This window comes from Lepidochelys kempii, chromosome 3, assembly GCF_965140285.1.
Source record: "Lepidochelys kempii isolate rLepKem1 chromosome 3, rLepKem1.hap1, whole genome shotgun sequence".
Lineage (NCBI taxonomy): Eukaryota > Metazoa > Chordata > Testudines > Cheloniidae > Lepidochelys > Lepidochelys kempii.
In genome coordinates this window covers 199,629,532-199,651,817 of record NC_136382.1, presented here as the reverse complement: position 1 = coordinate 199,651,817, position 22,286 = coordinate 199,629,532, and the positions used below count along the sequence as shown (strand labels likewise).

Here is a 22,286-nt window from a genome sequence, read left to right as displayed (position 1 = left end):
TATAGAGCCCAACCTTATTTAGGTGTGTAAAAATGGATTTTGATACCTGACTTTGGGCATTCAAGCTTGACCTTAATTGTTTCAGTTTCCTTGCTGTAAATGAGAATCTCTCCTAAATCAGAGAATTTCACTTAATGTTTCTGAAGTGCTCTGGAATCCTTAGATGATTATAGAAGTGAAAAGTATTATTAATGCACTAAAATATATTTTTATTCATTATTTCACAAGTTATCCACATATATCACAGTTCTCTTGACTAAAACAAAATTCATCCAACCCATCTTCACTTTCAGTTTATTAAAATTATCTTTACCAGTAACATTGTATTTACAGACTCATGGAGTAGTAAAAGCACCATTATGAAATTCCAAAGATTTTTTTTAAATCTAAAAATCATATCAGGACCTGAAGTCACACACACTCATTTATAAATGTGTCCACTACTACAACTAAGGAAGTTCTTTGTAGCCATCTTTAACATTTCTATTAGTTTTAACTGAAATGGTGTTATGAAATAAACAGCTTTAGGTAAATTAATTTTGTTACATATGCTGTTGTTTGTGAACTATTTTACAAATATATTATTCCAAGGAGGTATTTGTGGGAGGGGGAAAGATGGTATTGTAATCGGTTGTCTACAGTTCATCCCCAAACCCCAACACTGGCACTGATTCTTTAGAAACCCTTAGTTTATGGGATTCAACATCCAGAAAGCTCTTATGAATTTTGCCATTTTTCAAGGAATACAGACTGGACTGAGGAAAGCCAAACAACTGAAATTTATTTTATTTTTGGTTTCTTTCTGGCTTGAAATTGTTCTGTTTTATTTTTGACAGATTTTATTAGCATTGATAAAGCAGGATCTACAGCTTTCTTAGTGATGTTTCCCTTCTTTCCAATCTCATTCTCCTGTATCTCCTTTGCAAGATTCTGCTGCTTTTGTTCTCTTCGGCGAGCTTTCTCCTCCAAAATTTTTTCCACTGCTTTTGTCCTTTTGAAGTTTGAATCAGAAGGATCCAAATTAAACAAGTGGGAAGTATACAGTGCTTGAAACCTTGTATCAGCAACATTCACCTGAAGATAGAAAAGAGAACCTATATCAGAGAAACAGGACAAAATGTAACATACCCGAAAATATGGTAATCATATTTAAATGGGACAGCGTGTACAAGATAGGGGTAACACTAATTGCCTAAATCAGATCTTACTTAACTGGAACCTAAATTTTAATATTTAAATTTCAAACAGTAGTTCTCAGAATTTGGTCAGGCTGGTTAAATTAAACTATGCATTCATGGAGGGTGAATTTCACCTATGTGTGGGGGACTTTTCTGTCCTTTGCATTATGTGCAAGGTGGTATGGGAGAGTCAACAACATACAGGAGACACTCCTGTGCAAAACCTGTATATCACAAAAGGTGGGCCACTGAAGACATTCCTTGTGGGTTAAAAATAAGCAAGCATGGAAAGAGTCAGTGGAGACAGGTAATAATCAATATTCCAGCCAACAGATTGCATGTGGTCTTGAAGAGTGAATTCTGTCTCCTTAAATCCCTATACATAGTCTGGCTTTGCTCCCTCTGTTAGGGAAACATTGCTTGTAATCTAAGCCATGTAAAGTGCACCCAGGTCCTAAAGGGTTATGCAAACGTACATGTCGGTAACAAAAATTCAAAAGCAACATGGACTGATCAAAGTTGTATCCTTGTTTGATCCCAGCATTAGTAATGATAGCCTTTTCCTGTGTAGGAGTACTATAAAGAGGTTTATATTCAACTGCACTGTTAAAATGTTGTCAAACCATATTACTGAGGTATAATTCTTACATCAGAATTCCAATCAACTCCTCTTGAAAAAGTAAAGATACTACTAAATTCTATTACATTTCAATACTTGGAATCTGTATTAGTATTACCTGAAAGTCATCTTCTAACAACTCCTCCTTTTTCATTAGTTGTTTCTTTTTCTTCTTGCTCAGGTTCTGTTGTTCTACAATCTTCTCATAGTTAAAATGTTTTCTGTCATCCTCCTCATCGTCCATCATAAGCAGTGCCATTTCAGCCTGTTACAATAAAAAGAGCTCATTTATATAACATCTCTTTGGGACGTATGGAATACACATGTTCCTTCTGAAACATGAGCACTCATGATTTCCAGGCTCCAGGGGAACAGTTGTAATTTGTAAACAGATTGCAAGCGATTATAAAACATAGTAATGTTTATTATATTATTAATTAAATATGTCTTCTAAAACTTTTGGAGAACTGATGAGGAGGAAAACTACAGTACTATTCAATGAGTTTTATACTCAGTAGTACAGCACAGCAGGTAAAGATTTTATCTCATTTCCACAAGGCTGTTATATCTATATTCAGTTTAGCCTCTTTGTAGGATTGTGACATGGGCTACATTCCACAACCATCTGTGCTTACCTTAAAGCATTGTATTTGTTTTTAAATTCTCATATAGCTGATTTTTATTTTTAAACAAAGAACAACCCAGAAAGGTTGCTCTCTAATTAAATATAATCATTGTCACTCATTTTCATCTTCACAGTGATCATATGGTTAAATGTTCCACTTACAAGAGTTCAGAGACTTATGTGATCTCAACACTGACATTTATAACATAGAAATGAAAAAAGTGTCAAGGTAATTCTTATCTTATAAAAGATAGTTTTTATTTGTGAAAAACCAATGTTTAAATAAAAAGAAGAAATTAAGTTTGGGGCACACACTAACAAAAGCAAAGAAATTATGTGATTAAAGTGGATGCTTTAAACTCCATTCACACTAATGAGAAATGAGAACCCCAAGTCAGGGCATGAATTCAGGACACTGCTAAATAACTTTGAATAGTCTAACTTTGCTATTTCTGCAAATGGGAAACAACTATTTAAGCATAACATTAGTTTAAAAAAAATAAAATTAACTTTTGCTAAAGTGGAATAACTAAGCCTTTAGGGATCGAAAAATGTCTCACTGATAATTTCCTTTCCGCTAGCAGTCTCTCTCTCAGTTCTTGACATCTGGGTCAGGATGGATAAAAAAACAAATCAATGATTTATTTATTTTTGGGAGGAAAATGGTAAAAAAAATGTTTACGGAAAAAAACAGTAAAAAAATCAGTTTTTTATTTAAATCAGATTTTTAAATTTGTTAGTTACGTTATAAGTTTTCCTCATAAAAATAAACCTGTTTAAAATGAAATCTGAATTTAATACAAAATATGTTAAGGCCTAAGCTTATTACAATCTCTTAAAACATTTAAATAAATAAATATGCTGAATCCATGAGCCACTATCAAAAACTTTAGTTAAAGGCTGGGTTTTTTTTTAATATATGAAGAAAGAAACAAGGGGGAAACATCTAGCTTTGAAGTAACGCTTTATAATTATGGATCAACAGGTCTTGTACTGTGTTAAGGCCATGATCCCCTGGGAAATCCAGGGGCTTGTGCTACGGAGTGCAAGAAACTGGCAAAGTCATCATAGGCATTGGGACCCACCCGATTCCATGAGACACCATCATGTATCTTATTAGGATTATCCACTGAGCCCACTTGGGCATACTCCTACTGTATAGTGGTTCCGTTTTCAAATTATGAAACAGAAACATGCTGACTGGCATTAATTATATTCCTATCAACAGAGTAGTCCTACTGAATTCACTGGTACTATTCACATACGATTAACTCCACAAGTATTTAAAGAACTGGGACCTATGTCTGTAATCTTTAATACTTTAACACAAAAATTACCTTGTGCTTTTCTTCTTCTTCTTTTTCTGGGGTACTTTCTTCTGTCTTGAATTTCTTTGATATTTTCTTTAAACCTGATCACACAACAAATACATGAGTTAATTCATAAGTATACATGAGACTAATTCCTATAGCTACACTATCTGAAAGTGTGTCTCAGTCAGCTGAAATTGATATTTCAATTTGAGGTAATAAAAGAAAAAGTTTGAAAAAAGAAATCAGGTATGGTTAAGACCTAGCAAGGATTTTTAGAGGGAACAATATCCACTCAGTCTACTGAGTGGGTATCAGCACTCAAACTGGCAGAAGTGATGGTAGGCAAAGAAAAAAAAAAAGAGGGGTATGGTACAATTTTTTCTTCCTTCTTGCAAAGAGCAGTTGTGAGAACCACTAGTGGGGCACAGCCAGTTACACAAAGCCACTCACTGTTCAAATGTACACGCATTATAAATCCAAAGAGAAATGAGTTTATGCTGCTACACAAGTAACTGAATTCACGTGCCTTCTCTAAAATGTTCATTCCTTCCCCTTAACTTCCAGTATGGAAAGGAACAATGTAACAGAAATAGCTTAAGAAAAGAAAAATAGTTTAAACTTATATTTTCCTAATCTGTCCATTGACAGTATTGGCAGCTGAACCAGCGTACAGCCTTGTAGAAGTCAAGATAAAGGCTATGTGGAAAAAAAAACAAACCAACAACAACCAAGAAGATCAAAATTATTCCCCAAATTTATAGAGAAGCAGTAAAAGTTATGCATGAAAGGAAGGTTATTGCAGAACAAAAGGGGACCAAAATATTGTTGGGCTGATTTAAGCTCATCTTAAATGATGAGACTCTGATGAAGTTTTCTTTACTCACTAAGGAGGTCCTGTGCATACACTGATCCTTGTACTAATAAAGAATATTAATAGAAGGAAACAGAAGCCCACAATAACCAATTATTAAGGAGAATCCTATTTACAAATACTATGCAATCAAATTTATCTCTCAAAAAGATTCAAGACTTACAGTGTTATGAGGTAGAAGGGAAGATGGAAAGCTGCCTGGACTAAATCATGCTCTCTGACCTTTAATGAACCCATTTCCAGTAATACATTACAGTCCTTTGGGGGTATTCTTAAGGAACATATTTGGATCCATTCTGTTTCCAGAAAAGAGACTAGAAATATTTACAAGACAAAACAAAGTCTAGTTAAAGTTAATTTGCTAATTATGCTACGCAACAGGACACAACATCTCTTGAAGAGCCCATGAAATATTTTAAGTAATTTCCTTTTGAAAAAAAAATTCACTCAACTGATTCCAAATAGCTTGCAAAGCTTGGGTGGGTTTCTCAGAAAGTTTTTTGGGGAAAAAAACAAAACAAAAGAAATACCACCACAAAATCCTGGCTGCCAGTAAGAAGAACAAAGATGTACAACATCAGTTGCTCATCAAGTCCTAAACTATTAATTCAGCATCTCCAGGGAACCATTCAGGGCAGAGGAAGTTCAAGCCCAGCAGAGGGCTCCTATTCTGTAGGTGTTTGTTCTACCTTCTCCACATATTATTCAATTCTATGTTATACAAATAGAATTGAACAAGTTTGAAACCTTCCTCAAACTGGCTACATCAGGGATGCAAGAACAAGCAGACCTGGCGAGACTGGGAAGAGATAGGTACAGGGAGGCTGAGAAAAAACAATCATAGGTAGGGCCCTACTAAATTCACAGCCACGCAAAACAAGTCATGGACCATGAAATCTGGTGTTAGGTGTGCTTTACCCTATACTATACAGATTTCATGGGGGAGACCAGTGTTTCTCAAATTGGGGGTCCTGACCCAAAAGGGAGTTGCGGGGGGGGGGAAGGGGCGTGAGTGCGAACAACCCTTACTTCTGTGCTGCTGCCTTCAGAGCTGAGCAGCTGGAGAGCAGCGGCTGTTGGTCGGGCACTCGGCTCTGAAGGCAGCGCCCCACCAGCAGAAGCGCAGAAGTAAAGGTGGCAATACCATACCACACCACCCTTACTTCTGCCTTGCTGCCTTCAGACCTGGGCGGCCAGAGAGTGATGTCCGCTGACTGAGGGCTCTGCAGGCAGCAGCGCAGAAGTAAGGGTGGCAACACCCTACCAGGCCATCCTTACCTCTGCGCTGCTGCTGGAGGTGACACTGCCTTCAGAGCTGGGCTCCCGGCCACCCCCGCTGCTCTCCAGCTGGCCAGCTCTGAAAGCAGCACCAGCGCCAGCAGCTGTGCAGAAGTATGGGTAGCAGTACCGCAAACATCCTCCCCCCTCCCCCATTCCAACTCCTTTTTGGGTCAGGAACCCTACAATTACAACACCATGACATTTCAGATTTCAATAGCTGAAATCATTAAATTTATGATTTTTAAAACCCTAGGACCATGAAATTGACCAAAATGGATCCTGAATTTGATAGGGCCCCTAAACATCGGAGGTGCCAGGAGGGAACACCTCTCAGAAGCAAAGCAGATCCATATTATTATTGTTATTTATGTCTATTACTACAGCACCTAAATGCCCTAGAGATCCAGGATTGTGCTAGGTGCCGTACAAACACGGGTTCACTGATGTGGGGAGCTCCAAATTCTTACCAACCTCTCCGGGTACATGAGGCTTAGCTTGCTCACACTCAACTTCTAATATGGTGTATGGAGAAGGAATAAGGAAAGTAAGTGCAGAACTAATTCCCTCCCTATGGAAGACTGATCCTAATTAGGACTGTGCATCACCTCCCCTTCCAGCCCCCACCTCGCAACTATAGGTTGTGCAGCCTGTCAGAACCAACCTTGGTCTTGTAGCTTCATGAAATTAAGACTATTTGTTTCCAAAATTGTCAGACCTTCTCTTTGCTGTTGACAATAAAATCATCACCACATGTAGCCTTTAAATCAGGACTGCTTTCCTAAAAAATGTGGTTTTGTTCAGCTACAAGTTATTGACACAATAGTGTTCATTTACCCAGTATGGAAGACTAATTCCACCTGCAGAATAGTCAGACAAGATTAATAGATTTTAAGACCAGAAGGAACTATTATATGTTCATCTAGTCTGACTTCCTGCTTAACACTTCACAGAACCTCAACCAACAATTTCTGCACCAAGCTTATAACTTCTGTTTGAGCTATACGATCAACTTTTAGAAAGATATCCAACCATGATTTAAAGACTTCCAGTGATGGAGAGTCCACCACATCACAAGGTAAATTATTCCAATGGCTAATTAAACTCACTATTAGTAACATATGCTATACTTCTAGACTGAATTTGTCTAGCTTCAGCTTCCAACCATTGTACCTCATCATTCTTTTTTCTATTATATTAAATGAGCTATTGACTATCAAAAATATTTTTGCCACATACTTGTAGATTATGCCTCTTAATATTCTCTTGAAGTGTTGTAAAATCCAAATGCTTACTCAGATTGTTCTGAAATTTGCTGTGCTCCTTTGCCAATCCTTACAGTCCAGGGGGTTCTCAAACTGTGGGTCAGACCCCAAAGTGGGCCACAACCCCATTTTAATGGGGTTGCCAAGGCTGTCTTGGGCTTTGGCTTTAGCCCTGGGCCCCAGTAAGTCTAAGCCCCACCGCCTGGGACCAAAGCCCAAGCCCTGGGTGGTGAGACTCAGGTTACAGGCCCTCTGCCTGGGGCGGAAGCCTTTTGGCTTTGGTCTCCCCCCTTGCCAGGGGCGGTGGGGCTTGGGTGGGCTCAGGCTTCAGTCCCTCCTCCTGGGGTCATGCAATTTTTATTGTCAAAAGGGGATCACAGTGTAATGAAGTTTGAGAACCCCGTTATAACTTGTAAAACATTCCTGGAGTTTCTATTAATGGCTCCATGAAACCCTTCCAAATGTCTGCAAGTTTGAACTCCATGAAAACACAATTTTTGTTGTACACATTGTATAAAGATGTTTAAGGAGCTGCTCCTCCTATTCCCTTGTCTAATTTGGTGGTCTTTGTAACAGATTCCCAACCAGTACCCCACGTTGGAATTTATCAGGTAGAATGCTGATCCATAACTATTCCAGGTCCTATACTTCTGAATTGTCAAGAAATCTAACGCAGACAATAGTTTCTTTGACGTAGAATGACAACCCTGTTCCTCGGCTGCCCACTCTCTTTTTCCTAAAATGGAGTAATATTAAAATCCCAGTCATGTGACTCAGCCCACCAGGTTTCAGTAATACTAATTATACCAAATTTTCTTTTCATAAATGAACATTTCTAATTCCTCCTGATTATTTCCCAGGCTTTTCTCCTCTGTCACCCAGAAAACTGGAACCCTTTCTACTGAATCAGTGGTAGTCCAACCCATATGTCCTTTTCTCCCTATAGAAGATGACCCAATATTTCACAAAACCCAAACCATCAACTTTAGACTGTATACCTAGCCAACAGTTTGCTGCTCACATTTTCTACTGGCTATCTTCTCTCAGTTGCTGGGCAAGACAGATTTCTGATCACCACCAATGCTTTCCTATCCTTCAGCTCCCTTGTAAGATCTTTGAAGTCTCGGATGATCTGCAAAGAATCTTCTGAAGCAGTACGCAGTGATGTTGTAGCCATATTGGTCCCAGGATATTAGAGAGACTAGGTGGTGAGGTAATATCTTTTACTGCTGGTGAGAGAGACAAGCTCTTGAACTTACAAAGAGCTCCTTTTCAGGTCACTGAACATTTTGGGTATGGCTGACATCCATCTTCTCATGTGCCCTGCAGAGGTCCTTGTGTTTTTCTCCAGTTTTGGAATTTCAGTCTTCCAAGAGATTCTCTGTAGCTGCTGCAGGAGAACTGGAATATGACTCGATATCTCTCCCTATGTTGAATTTCTCCTGGTTCTCTTTCCTCTGGTGGTCAAAGACCATCCCATCCTCTCTTGCTTCTCCTTCCTTGCTTGGTCACAAACTGCCAGTCCCTTTTCTCTGTTTTCCAATCTCTCCTGTTCGTTTGAAACAAAACTTATCTGATTGGACCTGCAGTGGTGATAGCGGGTTATCCAAGAACTGTCTCTCTGATACAACAGAATCAACAGACGCCCTTCAAGACCACAAACCCATGAGAAAAAGTGCCTACTCTCTATTGCAAACTCTTTCGAACTCCTGGTAACCTCCTGCTCACCTCAGGAATTCACTTTACAACTGGTTTATACATTTAGCCTTGCAGGTCAGCTCATCCCCTCGCTCACAGAGAGGATTAAGACTAGAACACTGGTCCTGAACTATGGCCAAAGAGCCCCAATCTCCCAGCCCTCACAGAGACAGACTTCTCACCCTTTTGTTTAGAGGCTTGAAAGCCCAGCCACATAGCCCCAGCAGAGACACAAACAAACACAGACAGACCAAAAGGATAATTAACCAAGCCCTTTATCTCCATGCACGGGATCCTCAGCTGCTAATCAAAACTTTTACTCTCTCCCTGTTCATTTTATGATTATAATGATCTGTTCTGGCCTTAAAAACCTATTAACTTCACAGTTAACAGTTTGCAATTAACTAAATTCTGGGAAAAGAATTAGAATACCAAATCTGATTTTTTTTACCTTTGGGCACCCATTCTAAGAAATCTTCTATAAAAAAATCATAATATTTTTAATTGCCATACCCAGCCATTATTTACAGTCACCTGGCTATATTAATTGAGCCTGCAATGGAAAATTTTGGAATAAGAACAAGACAACCACAGTGCTTCACATTTCTCTCATACTTACATGGTTTCCTGAAATCAAAGAGAACAACCATCAACTTCTTTGTCTCCTGAAATAACTTGTTCAGGTATGACAAAAAGCAGAATACTATTAGTATAACATTAGAATTCTAGTCCCACCCCCCTTTCCATTTCATACAAATCCCTCATGCAATATTATAGGCTATTCTACCATATTCGTGTTAATTCCCTTTCCATATATTTCAACTGACATGCAATCACGGTTTCATCTCCTTCTGCAAAAAAAAATTTACTACTGAAAGAATAAAAGTCAGATACTTAAATATGTTAACATCTATAAAGATTTCAGAAGTATTTTGGGCTTGTATAATAAACTAATTCATATTTGACTGAGTGATTTTTCCATTTGCTTTAAGTTTCATAGCATTAACTCTTCCTGTCCAATGTAAATTGCAGGATACACCTAATTCTAAATGAAGCATTTAAAATTTGGTGAGCATAATTTTTTAAAAAAAAAGTCAGATTGTAAACTTTTATTAAGATTTGACTATGAATTCAGGTACAATATTCAATGTTGCAAAATAGGATTTTCAAAAGACCCTCAAAATATCTCCTACATGTTGGGCTTCTCCAATTTTTGGAGCCCTTAGAACCAACTTCAGCCTTGTCTACATGACAGAGTCATTGCCGGTATAGCTACATCATCAGATCCCTCTAGTGAAGGCATAGTGTAAGCTGACAGGAGGGCTTCTCTTGGCATAGTTACACCACCACCCCATATGACATTCGCTAAACCAACAGAAGCACTCTTCTGTCGGCATAGTTGTGTCTACCCAGAGGTTTTGCCAAAATAATTATGCTGGCTGGGGGTGTGATTTTTTCACTCCCCTAGCCAATGTAGCTATGCTGGCAAAACTTTGTAGTATAGACTAAGGGTTGGTCTACACGGAAAACTAGCATCAGCATAGCTACATCTTTCAGGAGTGTGAAAAATCTGTAGCAATATGAATAGCTTCATAGAGCCAGAACGCTTACAGAGTTAACAATTTCAGTTGGTACAGCTGCATCTTTCAGGGGGAAATACACACCCAAGAGATGTAGATATGCTGACCTAACCCCCACTGTAGACAGTGCTAGGTCTCCCATTAACCTAGCTACCATGTCTCAGGGAGTTAGATTAACTATAGGGAGGGGAAAACCTCCCCCTGTAGCGAGCATCTGCACCGAAGTGCTATAGTGGCAAAGCTGTAGCCCTGCACCCATGCCGCTGTGTAGTACTTTAAGACATGGCCAGCCTCAAATACAACAAAACATTGCTAAATTGCATCCCCAAAATTAGTGTCCACACAAATAGCAGCCTCACCCTATTTCTCAGCAAAGATTTAATATCAGAGCGCTAAAGTGATGTTTCCAATGAACAGAGCCAGGTGTATGTGGCTGCATAATAGATTTTAAAAGTGCACCATAATTGAGCTTCACAGTCTACGTTTTCATTTTGAATATTAACGATTTAGATATTACACTTATGTTTACTTCAGCATTTTGGCGGGAATCTCCCACTATTGCACTACCACCAGCACATCTCCACCCGTGGTAGTAATGGAAACAGGGCTAGTGGAGCCTGAGCACAGACATTTTTACGACTGTTTTGATGAGATGGCCATGTGAGACAACATGGTGGTAATACTGGGAACTCAACGGATGCAATAATGTCTTCCTGATTCTGCAGACACCTTAAAACAACATGTATGAGAGAAGTATGAACTGGTCCCGTTGGTCTCAATGGTATGTTAACATTGAAGCCCCATGACAACAATTCAACTTTCATGAACTATTTCAATAGAAACATCATGTTCATGTTTATTTGTCATTGTTGCACGATACTCGAGTAGGATGCAGTAGGGCAGTTAGTTGCCATAAAGAGTTGCAGAAGTGGGAAATAGCAAGTTCAGGAGCTCTTTCCCCAGAAACTTGAAGTTGACTCTGCTCCTCCCCCTGACCAAAAAAGGAAAAAAGGAGATGCGCTAATCTCAGTACCAAAAGTTAAAAATGCTTCTTAGAGATCAGAAACACTAAGCCTCCTCCCACTCCTCTTTTGGTGCCAAAAAGGCCCAACTGTCCCATACCCATATGTCAAGATGTCCAACTTTCTCCAGACAAGTTTAATATTGTGAAATGGGGTCTTCCAGTCACTAGTTTGAATTTGAAAGTTCCTACTTTACTTGAGTGCCATATAACTTATCTTGTCTATCATACCATCTATTACTGAAAAGACCTTTATTGCAAGTTGCTCTGAAGCCTCAAAAACCCGTAACAATCTGAAAGTGGAATTACTAAATTGAGAGTTGCCTTAGATATTAACTAGAATCAGAATTAGCCAAACATATTTTTTAAATTTTACCACAATTAAGACATTTATTCCCTTTTCAAAGAGACTGCAAAGAATTAATTTATGAAAAGAAACTTTAATGTTCGTCTTTCCTATTCTGAAGCTTCACAATGATCTCTGAAGCAAGAGCTCACTATCAAGTTAAAAAGCCTACTCAGCCTTTATCTTTCCAAGAACACGAACCAACAAATCACTCCTCATTATGTACACAAAATATTAATTTTCATATGAAATCCCTAGGAAATACATACACTGAAGCTAGCTCTTTATTTTACTTTGATAAATTAAACTCAATCAGGTAATACCAACATTCTTCTGAATTTTTTGGGGGTCTATTAATATTAACCAAAGATGACCAATTATTCTTTTGGACAATACTGAACTGCCATTTAACAACTTCCAAAGGAAGAAAAGGAAAACGTCTAACATGCATTTTAAAGGATTGTCTACATGCACAGTTATACTAGTTTTAAACACATGATTTTAAATAGAGTTAGTCACATGGGTACAAAAGCCTATATAAACATTTGTTTTAGTTTAAACCAGGTTTTTGCTTTTGTTTGTTTGTTTGTTTTAGCTCAGAATAAAAATCAATTATTTAAAAATTTTTTTTTATTTAAATGAGATAGTTTAAATTAAAAACATTTTTAGAAGAGAAATCTATTTAAAATTAAATTTGAAATTATGACAACCTATATTAAGACTTAAGCATTAGAGAAAAATCAAATCACTCAACTGGTGGAAGTCACGAGCTAAGCACCTAGAACCAGGGTTTGTTGAAATGCTACACTAGTTTTTGACAGCAGTAGCTTCTTCTGCAGATGCAGACAGAATATTTTCATCATTTCACTTTATTTTTTTTAATTAGTTCAGCTTAATGACTAGTTCATTCAAAATCAAAAAATCAAATGGGAGTTGAAAAAGCAGGAATGCTTGTTTTCCTCTTCCAATCTATGAATAAAACCTAGGTCTGAGAGGATGAGATCAACTAGTTTTAAAATCTTAAAGAACATGGTGAACAGAAACAGTAAGTTCAATACTTCCTTTGTTTAATAATTTTTGAATACAAAAAGATGTTTTGATATTTTTTTCAGATGTATCCAGCACTTTAAGGTAGTTTTATATAACTATCAGTAATCATTTAAAATACTGTTATTATTCATTTTTAGATGAATTCCAACTTCCATGCAAATACAGTTTGCACACAAGTAAATAATTATTCTAGTATATAATAAAAGCAACATTCACCATTTTCTAACAGAACAAAAAATAAGATTCTGAAAAAAATGTATATTATGCTACATAACTGCTGAAATACATTATGCATAGACAGAACATATACTCTTGGCTAGCAAAGAGAAGTACTAAGTTTAGAGTAAATGTTATATTTAGTTGCAAAACAACATGGTTTAATGGTTACAAATTGTGAGAATCAACCTTTGTTTAGGAAAATAACTAAAAAGTTCAACTGCAAAATGAGATTAAAATAAATTATTTAAATCCATCTACCCTAATTTAGCTTCAGTTGATTAGGAGCAGGTCTAAGAAATACCTTGCTTTGGTTTGAGTAGTGTATTTATATCAATTTAACTAACATGATTAATTAAATCAGTTGAATTAATCTGGTATAAGTGTGCATGTACACACAGCCCATGCAGCAGGCAAAGATTATCCAACAAGTTTCTGGAATGTACTTTTTTGTTCCAGTTTTCACCAAAAAGTTTAGTAGCAATTGGACATCTAACAATGAATGTCAGTGAAAATGTGATAGGATCAGAGGCTAAAATAGGGAAAGAACAAGTCTAAGTAATTTTTAACTAGTTAGATGTTTTCAAGTCACCAAAATGCATCCTAGAATACTCAAGGAGCTGACTAAGGAAATATCTGAGGCATCAGCAATGATCTTAGAAAAGGCATGGAATATAGGTGAGACTCCAGAGGTCTGGAAAAGGGCAAATACAGTGCCAATCTATGAAAAGGGGACTAAGGATAACCCATGGAATTACAGACCACACATCTTAACTTCAGTACCCAGAAAGATAAATTTCAGAGGAACAGCCGTGTTAGTCTGTATTCGCAAAAAGAAAAGGAGGACTTGTGGCACCTTAGAGACTAACCAATTTATTTGAGCATGAGCTTTCGTGAGCTACAGCTCACTTCATCAGATGTTTACCGTGGAAACTGTCTGCTGCAGTTTCCACGGTAAACATCTGATGAAGTGAGCTGTAGCTCACGAAAGCTCATGCTCAAATAAATTGGTTAGTCTCTAAGGTGCCACAAGTCCTCCTTTTCTTTTTGCAGAAAGATAAAGGAGCAAATAATTAAGCAATCTGTAGAAACCTAGAAGATAATAAAGTCATAAAGTAAGTGATAAAGTAATAGCATGGATTTGTCAAGAACAAATCTTGTCAAACCAATCTAATACTTTTCTTCGAAAGGGTAACAAGCCTTGTGGATGGGGGGGATAGGGAGGGGAACAGTAAATATGGTATATCTTGACTTTAGCAAGGCTTTTGATACGGACTTGCATGACCTTCTCATAAACAAACTAGGGAAATACTACCTAGATGGACTTACTATAAGGTGAGTACATAATAGGTTAGAAAACCATTCCCAGAGAGTAGTTATCAGTGGTTCACAGTCAAGCTGAAAGGGCATATCTAGTGGGATCCTGCAGGAAATAGATCTGGCTCCGGTTCTATTCAATATCTTCATCAATGATTAGATAATGGCATGGAGAGCTCACTTATACAGTTTGCAGATTATACCAAGATGAGAGGTTGCAAGTGCTTTAGAGGATAGGATTCAAATTCAAAATGGTCTGGATAAACTGGAGAAATTGTATGAAATAAACAGGATGAAATTCTATAAGGACAAACACAAAGTACTCCACTTACGAAGGAACAATCAATTGCACACACAAAATGGAAACGACTGTCTATGAAGAAGTACTGCGGAAAGGGATCTGGGGTCATAGTGGATCACAAGCTAAATATGAGGGAACAGTGTAACACTGTTGCAAAAAGGCAAACATCATACTGGTCTGTATTAGCAGGAGTGTTGTAAGCTGATTAGGTCTCAACTGGAGTATTATGTCCAGTTCTGGGTATCATAAGAACGGCCATTCTGGGTCAGACCAAAGGTCCATCTAGCACAGTATCCTGTCTTCTCACAGTGGTCAATGCTAGGTGCATCCAAGGGAATGAACAGAACAGGTAATCATCAAGTGATCCATCCCCTGTCACCCATTCCCTGCTTCTGGCAAACAGAGGCTAGGGACACCATCCCTGCCCAGCTTGGCTATTCTCCATGAATTTATCTAGTTCTTTCTGAACCCTGTTATAGTCTTTGCTTTCACAACATCCTCTGGCAAAGAGTTCCACAGGTTGACTGTGTGTTGTGTGACAGATGTAGATAAATTGAAGAAAGTCCAGAGAAGAGCAACAAAAATGATTAAAAGTCTAGAAAACATGACCCATGAGGGAAAATTGAGAAAACTGGCTTTGTTTAGTCTGGAGAAGATTTGGGGGGGGGGGGGGGGCGGGACAGGGACATCATAACAGTTTGCAAGTACATAAAAGGTTATTACAAGGAGGAGGGAGAAAAATTGTTCTCTAACCTGTGAGGATCGTACAAGAAGCAAAGGGCTTAAAAATTACAGAAACAGCAGTTTAGGTTGGACATTAGGAAAAGCTTCCTGTCAGGATGGTTAGGCACTGGAATAAATTGCATAGGGAGGTTGTGGAATCTCCATCATTGGAGATTTTTAAGAGCAGGTTAGACAAACACCTGTCAGAGCTGGTCTAGATAATACCTAGTCCTGTCATGAGTGCAGAAGACTGACCTAGAAGACCTCTCAAACTTCTCTTCCAGTTCTACAATTCTATGCATCTTCTACACTCTCTTTACTCCCTCCCCGACTCGGAACTTTTGGAAACATAGGTGTATTCCTCATACATACTATCTTTCCTTTCTTAAATGCATTGATGGGCAGTGACATATTTAAATATCAACATTATACGTATCATCATTAGCACTGGAGTTAGCACCCATTGAATTCACTGAGGTAGATATTTTTTTCAAGCTCACTGCAAACTCATTAAGACACCACCACACTGGTTACACTCGGATCAAATATTCAAGTTTTTTTCCCCCGGCACTATAACATCTAGGAGATCTAGCTTTTTTTTTTTTTTTTTAAATAAACCAAAGCCGAGACTCTGGAGAACAGGGGTCCACTACGTAGCCCTTTGTTCCCTGCCCTTCTTGAGAGGGCACACGCTACACTTTAGGAATCACTGCCCCGGGGCAAAAGAAGTTCTCTTTGTAAACAGAGTTTATTTGGTGTAAGACACCCCCTCCCAAATATACACTTGCCTAGGTTTCTTTTGGCGAACTTCCTGGTTCCCTTTTACAGCAGCATCCCCACTTTCCTTAAATGGAATATGGAAATAGTAATCAGACCCTCAGTTTCCATCTGACAAAACTTCCCTTCAATTTGCTCAGTCTGCCATTGACGAGCTTTAGAGATACATCAAGTGTCACCTTGCTTGCAGCCAGCCAGCATGTGGATAGTGTTCTCTCTCTCTAAAACTATTCCAAAGCTAGCTATATTCTCAGTTTCTCTTTTCCAGTTGATGTCCGGTAATCCTGCAGTCAAGAGTTTTACCTACACACTCAGTGTCTGCTCAACAACCCCAAGAGCATCTCTGAACAGCAAGTTTGTATTCCATGCTATGGGGAAAATGTGAAAAAGCTACTGAATAATAATGACCCTCTTTCACCATTTCAAGATGGAGTACCTCACTACATATTGCAGGACACTTTTCCATACATTGCTTGGAAGCTTCAACATACATTAATGAAACAGGAAATGCTAACAGTGTGAAAACCTACATCCTCTTGCTAGTAGAAAAAGGATGGAAGAAATGGCATTGTTCCAATAGCCCAAGAAACACTCCATATGCAGAGCATTTACAGAGAAATTAGGGGGAGGAATGGCATGGGGCTAAAGTATACCGCAGTGCTGCTCTCTTAAAACATGAGCCGAAGTCCACCTCAGTCATTCTACGCTGCAGAACAATTTACCTTATGTATAAGCAGGTGCATTAAAACACAAAAGTAATCCAATGTATTTTTTAAATTAGTAAAAATCCCACAATGCTAACTTCTGAATGCCCAAGAGATGAACACATGTGCATCGGCTGGTAGGTGCTAAGTTCTCAAAGGAATCTGAGTCTGTATGCAATGAAATACTAACATAAATGGCTGGCGATATTCACAAAGTCATCACTATTCTTTCAAGATACAATCCTTCAAGGAATTGTCTTGGATCTTGTGTCCCCCTCCCTGTTGCCAAATACCAGCTAAACCACTCACAGACTCTTGTTCTGCTTCCTGTGTGGCATGCTCCAGTAATACACTCTGCAAAAGAAGTTATTTCTTGTATGCCCGTCTACTGCTCTGCCAATGACGAGACAAAGAACTGGACTCCAGATTTTTCCTTTGCTTGGTCACCAACTTTCTGGAGTCCTACCTGATTACAACTTATCTTTATAACATCATTAACAGGTATACAAGGCTGTGGTTTGGCTCTGTTCGTTTTGTTCTCCTAATGGTCTCTCAGTTCTGCCCATCTGGTCTTGTGGGGAGCAGAGACATCTGCCTGCTTGACAAGATGGACAGTAGCCCGGAATGGACACTCTAGCACTGCAGAAGCTCAGCCAAAATTCCACATGTGCCTGCATTTGCTTACATTATTTGAGCAATCTAAAAATTGCCCCAAAGCATAGCAATTATGTTGCAAGTGTTGTAAAAAAGGATTTGTAAGTGCCACTGCTCCAGCTCATAGATCCCTATTTCTTATTTCTCCAGTAAGCTACAATTAATTACAGGTTTCCTTCTTTGCACTTCGGTCATCTAGCCCCAAGACACCAAGCACCTTTGTGGCAGGAATGAGTGGTGGCGCTTGCAGTGTCAGCATTACCCTGAAGCTTTCTAGAACTAGCAGATCTGGTTCACTGGTTGCCTCAAGGCAATATTTGATGCTTCAGAAGCCAAAATCTTCTTTAAATGCCCCCAGCACAGTAAGGCACCAAATGAGCAGTACTAAACTCTAGGTCATCTTAGCATGAGAAATCACCTCAAGAGCACTCAACGACAGCCAACAGCCTCTTGGCACACTGACCAAAGCCTTGACTCCTGGCAGCTCTGCATCAAAGCCTCCAGTTAACACTCCATATACCAGCACAGAAACTGGAGATCAATAAAATGGTATCAGGGTATATCATCTGAATTGTTCCAGTCATTCCATTTAATGGCTGATAATAACTTGAAGATGAGTATCAAAGCATAAGACGACAGAATAGTAAGAAGCAGTTTGGGATTCTCAGCACCTTAGGAGCTCAGTTTATACCAGGCTGGCATCTGCATCCAGAAGGCAATCTATATCAACACAAGCAATTCTGACCTTAGGGCAATTATCATGCAACTTTGCTTGCAGTGACTATCTGAGGATTGTCTGTGCCAACACCTCTTCCAGTAGCATCAACTACTCCACCTCCTCAAAATGCACCACACAGTCACTTATGTAAGATCAAGGAGGTGAACCTGGAAGAACTCAGGATTATCATTTGTATTCCAAAGAAAAGGCTGGGTGTGTTTGGGGACAAATATAGATTTACCTATAAGAGACAGAACAATTTGCTCTGGAGAATCCAACTTCCACGCAGTTTTTGCAATATCTGGGTAGGCCATCCGGGTTTGGTTTGGCCCCACCAAAGAATTCTCAAGGACCAAGATTAATTGGTACCTGGCTTAAGGACTGCTCCCATGAATGTGACCTTGCATACCATTTATAATGAGATGACAGAGATATAGAAATCCAGTCACACTCCAATCTCAAGCAGTAGAGAAAAATACATTTTGCCAAGGACGCTGTTGGCTACACATTCCACTTCCTATAAGTTTGCTGATTAAGGGAAAACAGATACCTGAACATTGTTGGCAGTTATTTGCAAGAAGGGTTTATTCAGCTTCAAAGGCTGCCTTGAATGTTGTGAGGAACCCATGACTCCATTAGAAGTCAAACTATTGAACAAGGTTCGCTCCTGTAAGGCTCTCTGCCAAGACCTACCCTAAGAGATGGCGACCATCACACAGGAGAGTTGACCAGGACAGCCATCGAAAGGATGTAGGCTTCTTTTGTGCAGCAAGCATGGTACAGAAAGCTGCTGCCCCAGAAACTGCACATTACCACCTCACACTTTCACAGCCCATCCCTGCTTAGCTTTTGCCCTTGTAGAGTCCCTATTTAGATTCAGAATGCCCATTTCTGAGATCAGGGTGGCCCAAAATCTCCTGCCTCAGTAGTTTCTTCTTGGTATCTCATGTACGAGTTAGTCAAATATTGACAGTTTTTGTTTATGAGGTCACATTCTTTCAGGCTTTGTTGATTTACTCATCTTTGTTATATGAAAGAATGTTCTCCATCCTTTTAATATAAAAGTTGCATTTTTACAATACTGAGCATTAGTCTTCTTTTTTTTTGCCTATGCTTTTGGTTATAAGACATAGCCTTATTCACCTTAGAGCTATTTAAGGTGGGAAAATTCTGTAAGAATTACCTTCAAAGAACCAGAATTGAGAAATTAAGACAGGTGAAACATTTACAGCCTTCCTTCACCTATACTGGTGCAGAAACTCTTCCATGTGTCTCTGTCATTTGCTGCTCTTTCCACCTGGGGTCGGCAGTGTTCTCTGCTGAGCAGCCATTTTTACCGGAATGGTAGCCTGGTTCCGTTCCCATAACCAATGGGTTGGTTTTTTTTTTTTTTTACGGGTCTAGATGATTAGTGTGACAGACTGACAATATCCTGTGAAATCCTGGACAAACCTTATGGAATTAAGATAAACTTTATTGAATTAGGTTAAATCTTCTTGAATTAGGGTGAATATCCTTGGGATCAATCCACTGTATTAAAAATGCAAATGTGTATGTGTCATTAGGGAATTGTATGTAACTCCTTCAAGAGGATTGGAATGTTAATGTAATTCCTCCAATTATTAGCCCATTGAAGCCACTGCCTACAGAGGTATGCACATACTAGTTCAAACTTGATGCTCCAGGGACCCGACAAAAAGAATTTTTGGATAAACTGCTGTGTTTTAAATGGGCTCAGGACCTTCTTCCTGATCCAGCAAATGCATAAGTCCCCATGTCCATTGAGGGCCTTAATCCTTAGGGAGGAGCTATAAGGACTGGGCCTATTAAGGTCCATAAGACTGTGTGCTTGCTTTGAGCCGAAGCTGTGATGAACTGGAAGTCACAAGGAAACTCCTTGGGTGGGGTACTGAAGGACCTCTCCTGCCAGAGCCCATGTTAAGTTTTCGGTGATCTCTGGTATGCTGATTAGCATGCATAGGTTCTTTTATTGTTTTTAATATGTGCTCTCCAGTGCATTTACCTTAAGAATAAAACAGGCTTGCATAAAAAGAGCTGGTGGTATTTATGACTTGTCATAGCAGTCATAGTGTTAACCATCTCTGTAGAGAAAGCAACCAGGTGACAGCAAACAAGAAGTCTGTCTCTGCTAGGAGCAACACGGTGAAGGCAGGAGGAACTGTGCAGCCTGGAAATACTCCAGTTAGAAGGGAGGGAGGGAGACATGGGTCTCCACCCAAGAAAGGCAATGTTTGCAGTGGTGAAAGCCAGAGAGTAGGTACCCTGGTTGGACCACTCAAGGGAAATCCAGGTTCAGTTGCCCTCAGCTGTGACAGTTATCCTTGGAGTCAACCCTCCCCACTTTATCCAGGGTTGGGACTGGCAGCCACATCAAGGTGTAGCAGACAGAGTGAAGAGGGGCAACGGTTCACCCAAAATAAAGACCCTTGAATCCCCACCAATTTTAACAATTATGCATGTTCTGAGGTCTTGAAACATTTTCGCGTTTTCAATGCCCATTTCCCTCTAAAAACAAAAAAAAGGAAGTGTCAAATGACTGCTATGACTTCTGGCTCTTGGTCATCATTCACACCTTATGCATGCCCAGTTAGTGACTGGAAAACTTCAGGGTACGAGGTCAAATTCAGTCGGGAAACGTACATACAACTTGATATGTTTATCTCAATTATCCAAACCCCAAAGGGGGCCCACCAAAGTTGCTCAGCCCTGTGTTTCCGTTTATACACGGGGTAAAACTTATTTGGCTTTCAAGGGCAACCAGGTTCTTTCTTTTTCTTCTGGTGCGTTTCGAGGACCAGCTGGTAGGTCTGGCTCCCACATAGCGACCAGCTGATGGTCACTGCTGAAAGTACTGGGAGAAATGTCTTCCTGACATTCCATACAATATAGGCCAAGAGTCACATGCTATCACAAATTGCGTATCACTAACTCCACACACGAACCCTGACAACTAAGCCGTATTTTTATACTTCTCTATTTCTATCGCTTGTTATTTAAAGAGCACATTATTTTAAACAAGTGAAAGTTACTTTTATTAACCAACCTGATTTGCCAAGTTCCTCAGCAAAGTATGGGTCATTCAAGTCAACATCAGATGGAAATTCATCTTCATTCAGTTCTTCTTTGGCAGTAACCTATAACAAAAAACAGTGATTTTTGTCATTTCCATTTAACATGCAACTAATACAGAAGTTTCATCTAAATGAAATATAACTTCTTGTAGCTGCTACTAATTCACAACTTGAAAGTTTCAGAGTAGCAGCTGTGTTAGTCTGTATCCGCAAAAAGAAAAGGAGGACTTGTGGCACCTTCGAGACTAACAAATTTATTTGAGCACAAGCTTTCATGAGCTACAGCTCACTTCATCGGATGCTTTAAGGTTGTGATCTGAATGACATAGATCTAAAACATACCATAAATTGTGAACTAAGGTGAATGTAAATAAACAATTCTAAGTCTGTATATAACACACTGAGCTATAAATCTTACTATGAACACAAAGAGCAGAATAATTTACACATTCAAAGAAGTCTTAAGTCCATAGAATATAAACTGTATAAACATTCCAATTAATTATAGGATCAGAAGCAAACTTCTGGTTCTTCGTATCCACACACAATATTTTTCAAGTTAATGATTCAAGGAGATCAACAATAAGTAAAATCATTACACCCAGAAGAGTGGACAGTATGCACAGCATGTTTATGAACTACCAAGGAGATAATATATCCTTTCTTCTCTACAAAAGGCAGTCCTCAAACATCCATGTTGAAGTCACTGCCAAAAAAGCACAGCTGCTCGATCACTCCTGCTTCATCATTGCCTGTATTCCACAAGCAAAAAATATAAACTCAGCATATAAAAAACAAGCTGACCGCCCTTACTGGGCGATTCATAAAGTGTGCTGGTCCTATTTAAAATAGGAATAGTCAACTAACAATGGTCCTCCACAAAAACCTTCTTTAGGCAAAAGCGTGGGTAAATAGCTTTCAACTGTGCCCTGAAGTTTAT

At 38.9% G+C, this 22,286-nt stretch overlaps 1 protein-coding gene across 11 annotated transcripts in view; it reads right to left on the bottom strand.

Moving 5' to 3' along the window:
* Positions 1-277: 277 nt before the first annotated feature.
* Positions 278-22,286, bottom strand: part of ESF1 (ESF1 nucleolar pre-rRNA processing protein) — a 69,528-nt gene continuing 47,519 nt past the window's right edge. For 3 of the 11 annotated variants that reach the window (XM_073339568.2, XM_073339566.2, XM_073339567.2), the window contains 4 exons: positions 21,319-21,409; positions 3,760-3,833; positions 1,916-2,062; positions 278-1,074 (listed from right to left, as the gene is read on the bottom strand). In XM_073339568.2, the coding sequence (XP_073195669.1) occupies positions 781-1,074; positions 1,916-2,062; positions 3,760-3,833; positions 21,319-21,409 (606 nt within the window). In that variant the 3' untranslated portion in view covers positions 278-780. Of the gene's footprint in view, positions 1,075-1,915; positions 2,063-3,759; positions 3,834-4,769; positions 4,921-8,147; positions 8,733-9,466; positions 9,522-21,318; positions 21,410-22,286 lie in introns of those variants that run through there. The other 8 variants (XM_073339569.2, XR_012158324.2, XR_013635623.1 and 5 more) reach the window with 8 other exon arrangements.